Here is a 15,372-nt window from a genome sequence, read left to right as displayed (position 1 = left end):
GAGGGGGGGGAGTGCCGGCTGCCCCTGGGCGAAAGCCGCCGCAGGCATCTGGAAGGTTCCGGCTTGTCCGCCCCCCCCCCCCCCCCCCCCCCCCCCCCGCCGCCCCGACCCTCTCCCCGCCGCCCTCCCGCCCTATAAAAGCGGGCGGCAGCGCCCGGCGTGCGGCGGCGCCGAGGGCAGGGACGGCGCGGAGCGATGCTGGGTGCCTGGTTACTGCTCTGGGGGGGCCTGGCCCTGGGCTGCCGGGGCGAGGCGGCCTTTCTCCGGCGTGCCGATGACAGCACCGGGCGTTGCACCTACTCCTTCACGGTGGCCAGTCCCGTCGAGGCCGCCTGCCCCGATGCCAACGGCGTGCCGGAGCTGCGGGCCGAGCTGGCCTCCCTCGCCGCCCGCCTGAGCCGGCTGGAGAGCCGGGAGCGGGGCGCGGGGGGCTCGGGGCCGCGGGGAGGCGAGGCGGGGGGCACACGGGACACGCAGCAAGCGGCCCCGGCCGCTCGCCTGGAGGCCGCCTACAGCGAGCTGCTGCGGGCCAAGTCCCGGCTGGAGGAGGAGAAGGGGCGGCTGGAGCGGGAGAAAGAGGAGCTGGGGAGGCGGCTGGAGAGCAGCGCCCAGGAGATCACCCGGCTGCGGGCCACCCGCTGCCCCCCCGGCGGAGAGGGGCCCGGCCGCGACACCCTGCGTGCCCCCGGCAAAGGTAAGTGTCGGGGCCGGGACCCCGTCTGCATCCCCACCACCAGCTCCCTCCCACTGCATCTCCCCCCAGATGCTGGTCAAGTCCCTTTGCTGCCCCCCCCCCCCCCCCCCCCATGTGGTGCACATACTGCTGCCCCCTGCTTTCGGGCACCCTGGCGGTGCGCTCACCTGCTGCAGGGCTCAACCCGACCGGGGGGTCACAGCCCATTGCACTAAACCCCTTCCCCATCCCTAAATCGGGGCTGGCAGCCAGACCCCTCCTCATTCCATCAGCCGCCCCGCAGCAGAGTGGGGATGCAGGGGACCAGGCTAATCTGGGGGGATTAGGGGTTTCTCCCAAGGAGCATTAAACCCTGCATCGGGGGGGCAACAGTGTCTGCAGCTGTGGAGCAGGGTCCCCATCAGCAGGCGCTGGGCTCCCGACCGAGGTGTTGGTGTTTCGGGGGACAACGGTCCAGCATGGAGCCCCTCGAGGGTGGCGAGGGCAGGTGTGGCGGTGAGGGGGCTGGCTCAGCCCCTGCTCACGCTGCGCCTGCCCCTGCCACAGCACCCCGCTGGGACCCGCAGCCCCTCGCCTACCAGGAGCTGCAGTCGGAGAGGACGGAGGTTCCCGTGTCCCGGCTGCTGGAGGAGACCGCGCTCAGCCGCCCCGGGAGCAAGGACTCGGGTACTGCCACCGGCACGGCCGGCCAGCCCCATGCTCCGCTGCTCGCAAATACCGCTTGGCCCTCCTGAGGGGCTCACCGGGCGCTGCTGCCGCCGAGCAATAACCCCTTTTTCTCCCTGTGCAGGCTGCGGTGAGCTGGTGTGGGTAGGGGAGCCCGTTGTCTTTGGCCGGGCAGACTCCATCGCTGGCAAGTACGGTGTGTGGATGAAGGACCCCGAGCCCGTGCCCCCCTTCACGCGGGAGACCACCTGGCGCGTGGACACGGTGGGCACCGAGGTCCGTCAGCTCTTCCAGTACGAGGCGGCCGAGCAGCTGGCCCGAGGCTACCCTGCCAAGGTGCACATCCTGCCGCAGCCCCTGGAGAGCACGGGGGCCGTTGTCTACCGCGGCGGGCTCTTCTTCCAGCCCCGCCGCTCCCGCACCGTGGCCCGCTACGACCTGCGGGGAGAGGCTGTCACGGCCGAGAGGGAGATCCCCGGCGCCGGCTACCACGGGCAGTACCCCTACTCCTGGGGGGGCTACACTGACATCGACCTGGCAGTGGATGAGACAGGACTCTGGGTGATCTACAGCACTGAGAAGGCCCGGGGGGCCATCGTCCTCTCCAAGCTGGACCCTGAGACGCTGGAGATCCAGCGGACCTGGGAGACCAACATCCGCAAGCGGGGGGTGGCCAACTCCTTCGTCATCTGCGGCACCCTCTACACTATCAGCAGCTACTCGGCACCCAACGCCACTGTCAACTTTGCCTACGACACGGCCACAGGCACCAGCCGGGCCCTCAGCATCCCCTTCGAGAATCGCTTCCGCTACCTCAGCATGGTGGACTACAACCCCACCGAGCGGCAGCTCTTCGCCTGGGACAGCTTCAACATGGTCACCTACCCTGTCCGCCTCTCCCAGGCGTGAGCCGGGGACATGCTGGCGCAGCCCCATGACCCCTGTGCGTGCCTTGGCACCCTGCTTCGCTCCCCAGCTCCCCCCTGGCACGGCCGGGAGCACTGCCTCACACAGCCCCAGGCGATGGGGGGGGCTACACGCTGCGCAGCCACGCTGCACTGGGGCCACCAACATCCCTGCTGGCACCTCTGGCAACATCCCATTGCGCTCGAGTGCAGCGGAGAGAAATTGAGTGCTTCTCCAGAGCCCGGTCAAGCCAGTGAAACACTGTGCCCTGGCCTCGGTGGGTTTTGGGGAGCATCCTCTGGGAGCACCCAGCCCAGGCACCCTGAATTTGGAGCAGGAAGGGCTCAGGCACAGCAAAGGCCAAGCAGGGGAGGTGGTGGAGGTGGGGAGAGGCTGTCCAGGAGGGTCACACCTAAAAATACATGCTTTCCATGGTTGCAAGCAGCGATCCCCTCTGGGAGGCCATGGTTTGTTTTTCCAGGCTCTGGCTGAGCACAAGCACCACTGCTGCCCCCCAGACACCCCCCCCCCCCCCAGCAGCAGCGGTTTTAGGGAGGCCTCCCTGGCTTGGGTCAGCCTCACGCAGGAGAGCAGCATTCGCCAGCCAACAGCAGTCTCACAGAGCCAAGCTCCCCAGCTGAGAGCCCACAAGCCCCACTGCAGCCCATACCGTCGGTGCCCGGGGGCATTCCGGAGCTCAGCTGCCTCCAAAAATCATCCAGCAGGAGCAAAAGCAGCAGCAGGGAATATGGACGGTCCTTGCACAAGCCAAGAAGTCAAGAGAGCAGTGGTGAGAAGTGCTGGCGGAGCATCCCGCAGCCGAGCGGCCCATTGGCGTGCCCAGCCCCTCTCGGCCATGTGCTTTGGCTTTACAGGCCATGCCCAGCTGCCATGCCTGGCCACCGACACAGCTATGGCCCCGCTGCTGGTGCCAGTTCAAAACACGCTGTTTTAACTATTTATTGTAGAAGGTTTGTAGGAGGCTTTTTCTTCCCTCTCTCCCCAGCATTCAGGGCAGCGGAGAAAGCAGCAACTGCATCCCCCAGGGGATGTGCAGGGTCCCAGCCCAATAAATCTTGCCCACCACCACTGCTGCCTTGCGCCTTGTCTTTCCAGACCTGGGTTTTCCTGGGAGTTTGGTGGGCTGGAGCCCAGAGGGAGTGTGAAGCACTGGTGCCCACCTCAATGCACTGAGAGGCTGAAGGTGGTGGTGAGGAACTGTAAAGCTGTGGCCAGGAAAATGCCATGTTGGGGAGGCAGCTGCTGACAGGGCCGACCCAAGAACACCTTTATTTAGTGCAAAAAGGGGCTGTGACATGCCCACAACATTGCATCAGAAGATTCACCAAATGGGAGAGATTAACAAGCTCCAGGGAGCAGGGCTGCAAGTTGGGCTGGCCAGTGTGAGGGGCAGCACAGGGCAGGAGGGATGGGAGGGACAGAGGCAGCCCCCCTTTGCTGCAGCAGTGCGGGGGTGTTTGGCTGCTCACCGAGGGGATGGCTCTGCTTGGAGGTGGGAGGCTGCGGGGATGGGCCCCAGCACAGAACTGATCCTATGCTAGAAGGGCAGGAGACAAGGGGGTGCCAGGGCAGGCAGCACATGCTCCTTCACGGTCAGAGCTGCCCCGGTGAGTCCGGTGCAGGGAATGGGGGAAGGGCTCTGCCAGACCAGTGGGACAAGCTGGGAAGGGTGTGGGATGGGACACAGCCCACGGGGTACAGACCTGGGGCTGCAGGGTGGGCAGCAGGAAGGACCCCAGCACAGAGACAGGAGGCTGAAAGACCCCTTCTTGCTCCCTGGCAGGCCCAGCACGGGGCTGGGATGCTCACTGCGAGCCAGCACAAGCAAAGGTGGCCCGCCGGCCAGTGATGCACCCATGCAGCCACCATGGTGCAGCCTGGCAGCCCCCTGACCTGCAGCAAGCCTCCAGCGCCCTGGCAGCCCCCTGCTCCTGCCCCATTTCTGCTGCGTTAGTATCGCACCCTCTTGGCCGCAGGGCTCAGGTGAATCAGCAACACGTCCGTCTGCCTCCTGCTTCACTGTCAGCCATGCCCTCTTCTCCACGGACTCCTCCTGTGTCACCTACACCCTGGTCCTCCCAGGGTGCAGGGTGGTGCAAGCTGTGTTCTGGGGTGACACCTTCCCCATCCTCCTGATGGGGGGTGGCAGTGACCCCACCACTGACCGCAGTCCTACGCCCCCTGTCTCAGCCAGGAGGATGCGTGTTGTCACTAAGCTACGTGGCCCGGTCCCATCGCAGGGAGTGGGCACCCACTGTGACCCACTGCAGCTGCTGCAATAAACTGGTGGTGCCTTACAGGCTCTCCTGGCCTCAGAAAACATGAATGCATAGCCCTGCTCCAGGGAGCAGCCCTGTCCCCACAGCGTCCCTCTGTCCTGCTGCAAAAACCCACCAGGGGCAGGTGGCTGGCTGGCTGGGTCCTGGTGCAGAGAAACAAGGCAAAGGCCAGGGCAAGATCCAGGGCAGTAAAGCTGGGGGTGAAGGCAGCTATGGGGGTCACGCAGGAGCAGACTGGACCCAGCCAGGGGCAGCCTGGCAAGCAGCCACCCACCCAACGCACGCAAAACCTGCCGCTGAAGGTGGGAGAACAGCATTTCTGTCCCGAAAGAGGAGGGGAGGGGAGGCTGGAGCCCTGCTTCATCCCATGGCTTCCCAGAGGTGCAAGTTCAGCCCCAGCATGAAAGAGGGGCTTGTTCAGAGGTCCCCGGGGAGCAGCAGCACCAACGGCTTCTCAGTGAGCAGACACCACAGGCAGACAGCCCCAGCCGTTCCCACCTCCCTGCTGGGAGGCCCATCACTTAACTGACTAAAAAAAATACAAAAAAATAAATAAGGGAAGACAAGCCAATGTACACAGGATTTCCAGAAAGCTGGGCTGGAGCTGAACAGCGCTGGACACACAGCTTTACTTAACAGGCTTTGCAAAAACAAGCCCGGAGAGTCCCTCCCCTCCCGCATCCCAGCAAGAAGCAAGCCTGGATCTGGCCCCGGCCACATTAACCCCCTTCCGCTCTTGGCCTTGAGAAAAGTTATGGTCTTTTCACAGACTGAACGTTATTAAAGAAAAAAAAAAAAAGTGAATTCCCCAAACAAAAGAGTTCCCTAATTTATGGGAAGTTCAGCACAATACTTTTGCGATGACCAGAGTCCTAGAAAAGAGATTACATACCAAATCCCACTCAAATTAGAAAAGCAAGACCTATTCCAGCGTAAATGGCCAGGAGCAAGTTATCTGGTTAAATGTCAAAAATATTCAATGAACCGGGGTCAGTGACTGAAAGCTCAACCTGGCCTCAAAGGCAGCTGGAGTGACTGGGGGCTGTTTTGGGGAGGAACACACCAAAATCAGGTTATCCAGATGCACAAAATGCTGAAGTATTTGCTTTTAATTAGTTTTCTGCAGAAATATAATTATCCTTGTTCTGCTCAGTGCAAAAAATAGCCAAAAGCTTGCTACATTCCCACACTGACTGTGGGAAATTTGTCTGACTTTTCTAGCAGCTTCACTTGAGAATTTAAGATTAATCCTTTCAGCAGCATTTCCTTGAAAATAGAACAGTCCTGTGAATGATTTCCCATTTTTAGAAAGTCTCTCCAATGTAAACCAGACAGAAGACAGCCTCAAACCAGGGAAACACCAGCATAACTCAATTACCATTGAAACCATCTCTTCCACCGCACATTTATAGATCAAACCAGTCTACATTCCCACAGTTCCCCTACCTTCATCCTCCTCTCCCCGAGCATTCACCGTAGCTGTGCTTGTACGGTTCCTGTAAAAAAGGTGATTTACCCGCAGCGTTCCCTACTCGGAGGTCACCTCTGCCCATCACTCCTTTCGAAGATCACAGCCCCTCTACTTACTCCATATTGCTGCAGTTCCACCCCCTACAAGAACCAACCTTGGCAGGAGAGGACTCCAGCTCCTGTGGTGCCCCCAAACCACCGCCGCCCGCCCAGCCAAGCACAGGCAGGTCTGCCTGCTCCGACCCACCGCGGGGCTGCCAGCAACACCCCTGACCAAAGGCGAACCTGTGCGACTCCCAGCGGCGCTTGCAGAGCCGCCGGGACACCCCCCGGCTGGCGTTCCTTTCTTTGCACTCCTCGGAGGTGCAATGCTCGCCAGCACCTTTCCCATGGCAGGAATTCCTTCTCAGAGACCAAACCCGAGAAGGTTTGTGGTGTTTGTTACAAACCAAGTCCTCTCTGGTGGCCAGCTGCCAGCCTCCCGCCTCTTCATAACCCCAGGGGGGCAGGGGGCCCAGGGAGGCAGGGAAGCCTTCACCCCCCGCGCCTGAAGGACAGGAGGATGCTCGACCCTTCATTCTGCCCGTGCTCAAGGGCACGAGTCAGCAGGCGGGCGAGCTGAACGGCGAGCTGGGAAGGGAGTAGTTCCGGAGCAGCCCAAGGAGGAAGCCCCTCGCGCCCGCGGGGAGGCTCACGCCAAGGCTGGCTCCTGCTCCCCCCCTGCAGGAAACCTCTTGCTGCCAACAGCCCCTTGCTGCGAGGGCGCCTGCAGTCACCCAGGGGCTAAACCGAGAGCAAGGGCTGGGTGCGTCCCGGTCTCCTCCGACGAGCTGCTCTTCTCCAGGAAGCAAAACCCGAGTCTCCAGCACCAGGCACTTCCCCAACACGCCAGAGATGCAACGTCTTGCCAACGCCACCGGCAGGCTCCTCCCAGAGCTAGATGGAAGCCACGTCCTGCGGGACCTTCGCTGGAGAAACGAGCTCAGAAGCACCAGGGGAAACAGAAATAAGCTGTTCCAAACCATTTTCCTTAGGAGTCTGTTTTCCCAGGCTGTACAGACACTCTTCACACGATGTTGAGGTGCTCTCCTTGCATCCTGCAGCACTAATCATGAGATTACCCAGATACTTTATTTAGAGAATACTTTATTAGTTTCTGTAATCAAACCCATGTAAATAAGACCGTACATATTTAATACAGTGCGTTACCCCTGTACAAATGGAAAAAAAATTAAGTTTAACATTTCTAGACCAATATGGCTGTTAATTTCTGTACAATGCCAACTCACACTACAAGTGGGATACTTTTTTCCAAAGTTGACATCACAGCTAAAGTTTCAAAAAATTCAAATTATATATATATTTATATAAAAAGATAACCAATAGCGATTCACTAGGCATCAATAGCAGCAACAGCCTTTCCAGCTTCTGCAGTCATTTGAACAAAATTATACACATTAGACTTTCAACTCACTCTTCCTTCCAAAAAACGTAAAAAAAAAAATCCCAGAAAAAACCAGCAAATTCTGCTACTGATGTGGTACCTGGTGCTTTTTATTAGCTTTTTCAATCATTGTCTGGAAAAAACCTCTAGAATAACATTATTAAAAACAGCTCCAGTATAGCACAGTCACTACTACATATCATAAGCAGGTACAGGATATCTTACATTCACAGAAGTATCATACAGTACTGTCCTACAGCTATAATACTAGAGGATACAATTAAAAAGGCATTTATTTGACTTGATTCTACTTTCCAGCACACTGTGGGCAAGGAGGTGGTGCGACGCAGCTCTGATATAACGAATGCACCTTTTAGATAAAACTCTTTAATCTGATAAGGTTTCTTTTATTCTCGTGGCACAGCTCCAAGTGCTCGTTGCTGTATACAGACATAAGCTGGAAACCGTTTAAAGATCACTCGCGTCATATAAAGACAGCTGGACAGAGGTGAACAGAACAAATTTGACTATTGATGCAATGAACCTTTCAACTTGAGAGGTGAACGACTGAGGGGGGAGCGGGTGTCGAGAACACGGGTGGCCCAGTAGCATTTTCATGTGGTGATCTACGTACAGTATATTGTCATCCAAGCAGCAGCAGCCAGCAAAGCACTGCCTTCCGAGGGAAACTCAACATCATCAGCGTTATCTGTGTTACGTCAGGTTAGATGTCACACGGCAAAGGCCATTTTGCCACCTCTGTTTATTACAAGATAGAAGCTTCTTAAATCACTAAAAACTTAACACACATTACTTGGCCCAGCACCATCTTCAGATCTGCATGTCCTCATACTCATGGGTTTACAAAAAGATAAATAGCAGCTGAAGATCAGAGCCTGAAGAAAATAAAAGTATTCATCTCGTCAGCTAGGAACACCCCTCCCCGACCACCTTCTTCCCCGCCGTTGCTATTTCTCAATTTTTCTCACGCTGGGGAGCCTACAGGTGCGTAAGCCAACACACGCGCACACGCGTAGAACGCGCACACACCAAAAGCAGCCCTCGTGCTGTCAGAGAGGATACAAGCCCAAACCAAAGAGCCGAGAAGCTCAGCTGGATACGCAGCAGTTCGCATCCACAACTGCTGATAGCTTCTACGTCCCTTTACACTGTTCGGCGCCCTGCAGGGAGAGAAGACTGTTGTCTCATCCTTTGGGCTACAAATTCATGCTGCTGTCATCTCCCCCGCCCTCCCCTCCTCCTCCGCAGAAACACAGCCTCTAAGATTTTGTTTCTTCGGTTTTGATTGCCTGAGGTTTGATTGGTCCAGTTCTAACGGGTTTTGTGGCGGCAGCAGGCGCGGGCGCAGGCTTCTCCTCGGTTTTGTCCTGGCAGACTCCTGAAGAGTCAGCAATTGCCTCGGTGGGTTTGCTCCCGTTCTCGTCCACCTTCTGCGCTTTGCCTCCTATGGGTTTGCTCTGCTGCTGCTGCTCAGAAAAGAATCTCTGGGTGGACTGAAGTACCTCTGCTCTCTGCTTTGCCTTAAGAAAGGGAGAAAATATGTTCACTGAACACAGGGCACTGGAATAAGAGTGACTTCACAAAAGTATTTTCTAAATGAAAGTGGAAGGACTGACTGCAGTGGCCAGACTTTCCCAGAAAGGCAGTATCCATCTAGTTGCTTCCCAGGTGTCACCACATCCGGGCGCTCGGCTCCTCAGCAGTAGCTAAACATCATGCCAAGGTTTCCCTTGCTCTTCCTAATGCTCACCCCAGAAAACCAAGGACAACAGTTTGAAGCGTTATCTAACATCTTTTTATGCCGCTATTATTGTAGAGCTTGAGAAGTATGAACGCTGACTACAGCAGGCTCAAACTGGAGCTTCGCTCCTCAGTAACAGTCAGACACGACCAGAAGGTGCGTGCCTGCACGCTGCCCGGGCCCTGACACTGCTCTCGGCACCGGGGGCCATGCCAGCTGTCATTTCTCCTGCCGCGTGCTCTGGACTTCCCGAGCGCTGGGGCCGTAACACAGCAGCAGAATCTAGTCTGAGCACTCAAGCTTTCCCCCCGCTGCTGTTCTGGACACACACTTCAGAGCCTGCAATGGGGATGCAAGTGATCTGGGTTCAAGGCTGCAATATACGAAGCCTCATCTGGTTCCCACTCATTCCAGGAGGCACAAACTACTGCCTGGCTTCTTCAAATCCCTCCTCTGAACCCTACCAGTAACCTTGACTTGCACTGTGAAGCACTGTGAAATTCAGCCTCTGTGACTACCTGTTTCAGTTACGGTTTCACACTGGACCTGTCATTTGTCACTGAAGCACTGTGCAGGCCAGATGCTTCAGACCAAGCACGGGGCTTTCCTGCCCAGACTCAGGCAAAGCAGGAGTTGCATTAAGAGTTCAGTCTTTTGGAGGCTGCACGACTAAGCCCAACACAGCCAAAGGCGTTTTTTAAAATTTAAAAGGCGTTATCTTCATACAAGAACTCCAGCTGCTATACAGACACTAAGCCGCCAGGTACCTCTAAGTATTTATGCTTTTTTATAGAAAACAGAGCTGGGGCAGGGACACGACACACCGGGGGGGACAAAACAGCAAAAGGCTGGAACAAGAGGTCTTGGCTTTAATATAGTTGCTGCAAGTAACTCAACCAGCAACAGAACAGAAAAACCTGTGAACTCTGGTGTGCAGGACTGCAATGACAGTCTGATTTTACTGGAGCCAGATGGACACCTGAAACCTTTTGCATACATTTCAGCCATCCCCTGAGGTTAAGGCTAGAACTAGGCTGGATGACTTGATCACAAGTAACCAAGCGTGACAGAATAACTGACATTCTTCTGAACAGCGTTTACAGGGAGGTTCAGAAAACCAGGACTGCGTGTGAGTATTCGCTGACTGGCTGGATTCAATCCATCATATAGACTCTACACAACACACTAAGCATCACCTGGTAAGTTTACAGCTGGCATGAACTGGCAGTACAACTCTAAACGGACCAAATACCTAGAAATTAAAGGGTAACCAGTTCTACAACCAGACATAACCACGAAAAACACATTCTTTTGCTCTTACACCTCAGTGCGTGGGTTACAGCAAATGGAGCTCCTTAGTACCCTCTATTCACACAAGCAACTTACTCTGCAGAAAACAGACTGAGAGCACAACGGTGGCCCTACACAGACGCCCCATACTGCAGTCCTATCGTGATAAGAAGAGTTTGCCTCAACCTGAAGGGTCCCAAAGTGCTTTAACAAGTCAGACTACTCTCATCACCTGCTACCGAAATGCAGCCACCTCCTCTGTGGAGTGTAGCATGTTACTGGCATTCTACCACAGAGAATTAATCAACAGGATATCAAACCACTGGGAAATTAATCTCCAGAGTCTCCAAGGAGCAAGGCTGGCTGGACCAGGAGGGTTCAGGCTGCTGCTCAGAGCTGGGGAGGCAGATGTGAAATGATAGCTAACAGCCAGGTTTGTAGGCTTCAGCACTCATTCAAAAAAATCCAGGCTCTTGAAACCTAGCTGTCAGATTGCCTTTGACAGCAGTGGCAGCTTCAAAGACCACGTGAGAAAGGAAGCTCCCTACAAATGTTTTAGTCTAAAAAACCAGGGCTTAGAGAAGGTCTGTGTTCAGCCGTTAAAGGCCCAGCTACCGGCTTTGGGTCCAGAGGCGTTTTAACTAAGGCATGATTTGCGGACACATTCCTGCCCTACGAGCTGTCAAGACTGAACAGGTGTTAACAGCACCGCTGTTCAAATACTAACCTTCACGTCTCGTTCAGCTTTCATCCCAGCCTGGGCCTGTTTGCCTCTGGCTCCAGATACCGATCCACAAAGACCTCTGGCCACACGCGGTAAACGAGGGTGGCTTATAAGGCCTGTGGTCGTCTGAGACGGCATCTGACTATGCAGTACTATTGGCAGCCTCTGAACAGGCGCTGGGAAGGTGTTAGTATATGGGGCTCTGACCAATGGAGGGAGCAGGTTAGGCTGAGAGAGGATCTAAGTGGGGGAAAAAACAACAAAAAGAGACATTTTGTAATTAGAAAATTGCCAACTAACGTGCATGTCGGCATTATCTTAAAGGGGAAAAGTTGCTGCTCTGCTGTCGAACTTACGCCAAGAAAACTGGCTTTTATATTAAGAGAGGCCACGCTTGAACTCCACAAAAACACCACCCTGTAGTGTTGCTGTACCTGAAAGCAGTACCAATGACTTAAACCCAGCACATAACAAAGGAGAAGACCCATGCAAGGCAGTGGAGGAGTCAGACGTGAAAGGCAGCCCTGGAAAGGCTAGGTAATTCCTGCTAGTGGCAATCCAAAAGTCACATCTCAAGTCCTGCAGTCAAATGCTCCAAATGCTAATAGACAGACAGAAACATCCCACATGTTTACAGAGGCTACATTTCCCTAGCAGCCTGCTACAGTCACCTGTAACAAGGATGCACCACCCTTGTAAGCTGTGCTCCCTGGAATTCCAGAAGCTAACCAAACCCTTTGCCGTCAGCCCTGCTGTATGGACTGCATGACCTCCAGAGATCCTTTCCAACCTGAACTGCTCCATCAATACTTCAGAGCTGCATCTCAGAAAAACAACTGCAAATCTGCTTTGTCTTTAAACATTTAAAATATGCACTGGGACCCTTCTGAGACACGAAGCTTCTCCCCTTCCCCAACCAAATGATCTCTTTTTCAGGACGAGGTGCATTACAGCTGCACAGGGAAGCCAGCAGAACAACACTCTGTTCTACAGCATTCACAACTTGTATTACGTTCCTCAGTGTGCACAGAACTCTCAAACGCACCACAAAAACTGCGCTACTAGTTAGTCAGCAAGATCAGGGAGGGCTTTTTTTGCTTTGACCTTAAAATCATTTCTCACACCATTTCATTTTAAGGATTCCATTTTGTTATCTCCCCACGATAAAGCCTGAGGAAACAACAGCCCAGTTAGAGTCACCAGGTCACAAGGAGAAACTGACTTGTTTGTAGGAAGCCACCAGTCACCTACCTGTGGTGCAAATTGTGTAGGAAACGGCTGCGTCATTCTCACAGCGGCAGCTGCTGACTGAAACTGTTTCTGGTAGACAATGCTGTTCATTTTATTGGATTGATTGTTAGGACTTGTAGAACTGGCCCTAAAGAAAAGAACACCAGTTGGAATCACACTGCATCTCATTCAGAGAACGTTTCTGCCTTCAGTTACAACTTCACTAGAAATTCAGCATTGGAGGCGGAAAAAATAATCTCTTAGAGAAGCTGGTATCTGATATCCTTCTGTATCTACCGTCAGTTCCAAAGGCAAACAAACTCAGAACTTAAGCATACAAAGAGAAACCATAATCAGAAATATTTAGGATATGGAAAGATTCCAGAGTAAAGTATGACAGAGAGCTTCCCCAAAAGTATCTGTAACAAACACTGGTGTTAAGTGTGTTCCCCTTCCCAACCCCACTATCTCATGTTCAGTCCTACCCTTTCCCACTGTTTCAGTCCTACCCTTTCACACTCCATCATGTTAAGTTCAGAGCTTGTCACAACAGGCATTAAGCACACACAGAAGCTGCCACGTGCAGCTGCTTCCACTCTGATCTGCTCTCAAATGTTTCAAAATGCACCTGAACAGGTTTCAAGAATTCACTGAAAATGCTCTTATTTGACTAAGAATATGACCCTCCTTTAAAACTTTTAAGAGGTGTTGAATTGCCATGAATTAAATAAAGCCTGAAAGATTATCTGGGGGAAGGGCACCAAACAGCCCCCTCAGAAAAAGAGAAAAGAGTGAACAGCTTTCTTTAGGAAATGGAGCTCGATTTGCAGTGAGCTCTCATGCAGAGTGCGTGTGGGTGACAGGCTTAACATAAAATGAGCAGCGGGGCACCAGTGGCAAGGAAGCCAGCTAAACTCACCACACCCCAACATTTTGTAAGCTGAAAGAAGTCTCTGTTTAGTTTTCACTTTGAACTCTTGAGATCTGTTATGCTTTTGTTAATGTTCCCAGTACCTCTACACTTAAGAGCAAAAACTTATGACAAGCCCCACTTCGGTAGCAGAATCTCTAAGATATATACCATCGAGTCAATTCTCCTAAATGCTGACTAGCTTGGGAATTCAAGCCCTTCACTTTTTCCTTATGTGAAGGATTGGAGGCACGACTTCAGCACTGCACGGAAGAGGTCAAACTCTCATTTCTACTTCACTCGAAAAGCCTCAGCACTGTCAGTCTGCTACAGTGAAAGCCACCAAACAGTTACTACACATGGGAGCACGGCTTTCAAGAACAAAACTGTTTTGAAGCAAAGTTCCACTTCCAAGTTCCTTCAGCCCACCAATAACTTCATCTGCAAGCAGCCCAACAGGTGTACTATGAAGTGCATCTGCCTATGAGCAAGATTCTGTTAATTCTGTCAATTAACCAAGCAAACCTGAAAACAGTTTACTCATTTCACTTTTGAGCGGCTTATGGATCTTGCACCAACTCTTAGCTCTCCAACAGAACTGTTGCCACAACTGAGGTGTAAGCCTTTACTGAGGTGTAGGCCTTTAAGGTTTTTACTTTGAGCACTGCAGCTAAGAAACTGTCTCAGAGTTGCACACCAACGTACATCTTTCCTGCCACTTCTGTTTTCCTGGTACTATCCCAGGTCATCTTTACAGGACTTGTTTAGCTTCATTTAATGAAAAAAAAAAGTATTTTAAACATTTTATTTCAGCGCTATATACTTCCAGCCAAGCAGAGCAGATCTGATGACCTACCGGAATGCTGCTGTTAAGCCAAGATTAAGCATTGCATTTTACATTAGTAGCCCCTCACCTCACACCTTTCACAACTGGCCACTCGTGTGACTAGGTACATTTTCTAGACCCCATTACAAAGAATTTTGAGTTTGAGACACACTTACCGGAAGGGACTGGAGGTTGGAGTAGTACTTCTACCAGTAACTGGTGGTGTTCCAGGTTTAACATCAATGCCACCTCCAAAGGCCTTCAGGTCCATTTCAGATATCTGAAAACACAACAATCAACATGTTAATTCTAATTCAAAGAAAAAATTACATTTACTAAGTAACTGTTAGCTTACCTCACATTTTTCTCAATGCAAATAGGTCACTTAGATGGAGATGAAAGCCAGATTGCAAAACAGCTTCTTATAATTAGGATAACCCCAGCACCACAAGCACCTCTGTGTACAATTTTCCTGCTCTATTTGGCACTTCCAGCAATGGTACTGGCTTTCTAACTTGATCTTCCTGCATAATGAAATGGGATTTGTGACTCATTTCACATATTTGCCCTCCTCACCCCCAAAATACGTTTCAGGGTTGAAATTTCCTTCCCCATCTCAGGTACCACATGAAAATAGTTAGATATAATACTGAAAAATGCTAAAGTAAAGAATGACATAAAATAATCCAGTACAAAAAACCCAAAAGCACAGCAAAAATTGAGCTGTCATTCACACAAACATCTCCAGATTTGTTATTTTGCAGATATACTCAACAGAATAAATTAGTCTCTAGAACAGTATATTTGCACACATGGCCATGAAGCATAACAGCAACAACAAAACAGTTAAAAGTGAGTAGCTGTTTTAAAGCTGACTTTCTTTAGCAGGAACATGATGGAATCCTTAACACAGGGCAGGAAAGTCACCTAAGGCCACCATCCCACTGCAGTTCTTCCCCCTTTCTTGTTGAAATGAGTGATCGTTTTCCAATGACAACTGTAGCAAGAAACATGCTGCTGCTTGGAAGATGGGCTCACAAAAACTATGAAGGTAAAAAGGTTTGGCCAGATCCTACGAACCTAAAAAAACCTGCATGGTCCAAAAATCACCATATACTCTGGTGGGTGACGGGATGAAAGCTACATCTAG

At 52.7% G+C, this 15,372-nt stretch overlaps 2 protein-coding genes across 5 annotated transcripts in view; one reads left to right on the top strand and one right to left on the bottom strand.

The window, feature by feature from the left end:
- Positions 1–195: 195 nt before the first annotated feature.
- MYOC (myocilin) lies at positions 196–2,269 on the top strand. Its single transcript, XM_086463177.1, has 3 exons — positions 196–694; positions 1,241–1,360; positions 1,485–2,269. Exons 1-3 carry the CDS (start codon positions 196–198, stop codon positions 2,267–2,269), a joined length of 1,404 nt encoding a protein of 467 aa, XP_086319303.1.
- A 4,896-nt stretch (positions 2,270–7,165) lies between these two features.
- The window catches only part of PRRC2C (proline rich coiled-coil 2C), a 56,870-nt gene continuing 48,663 nt past the window's right edge, over positions 7,166–15,372 (bottom strand). For 3 of the 4 annotated variants that reach the window (XM_086463455.1, XM_086463456.1, XM_086463457.1), the window contains 3 exons: positions 14,399–14,502; positions 12,508–12,634; positions 7,166–9,021 (listed from right to left, as the gene is read on the bottom strand). In XM_086463455.1, the coding sequence (XP_086319581.1) occupies positions 8,761–9,021; positions 12,508–12,634; positions 14,399–14,502 (492 nt within the window). In that variant the 3' untranslated portion in view covers positions 7,166–8,760. Of the gene's footprint in view, positions 9,022–11,259; positions 11,497–12,507; positions 12,635–14,398; positions 14,503–15,372 lie in introns of all 4 variants that reach the window. The other variant, XM_086463454.1, reaches the window with a different exon arrangement.

The sequence above is a fragment of the Leptosomus discolor genome, chromosome 3 (assembly GCF_034619465.1).
Source record: "Leptosomus discolor isolate bLepDis1 chromosome 3, bLepDis1.hap2, whole genome shotgun sequence".
NCBI classification, from domain to species: domain Eukaryota; kingdom Metazoa; phylum Chordata; class Aves; order Leptosomiformes; family Leptosomidae; genus Leptosomus; species Leptosomus discolor.
This window is presented reverse-complemented; position numbering and strand designations above follow the sequence as displayed.

What these genes read in the sequence shown, in the direction of transcription:
- MYOC (XM_086463177.1), top strand. Translation starts at nt 196, where the DNA reads ATGCTGGGTGCCTGGTTACTGCTCTGGGGGGGCCTGGCCCTGGGCTGC. An exon ending in CCTGCGTGCCCCCGGCAAAG is followed by an intron (nt 695 to 1,240) that starts GTAAGTGTCGGG and finishes CCCCTGCCACAG; the next exon opens with CACCCCGCTGGGACCCGCAG. An exon ending in CCCCGGGAGCAAGGACTCGG is followed by an intron (nt 1,361 to 1,484) that starts GTACTGCCACCG and finishes CTCCCTGTGCAG; the next exon opens with GCTGCGGTGAGCTGGTGTGG.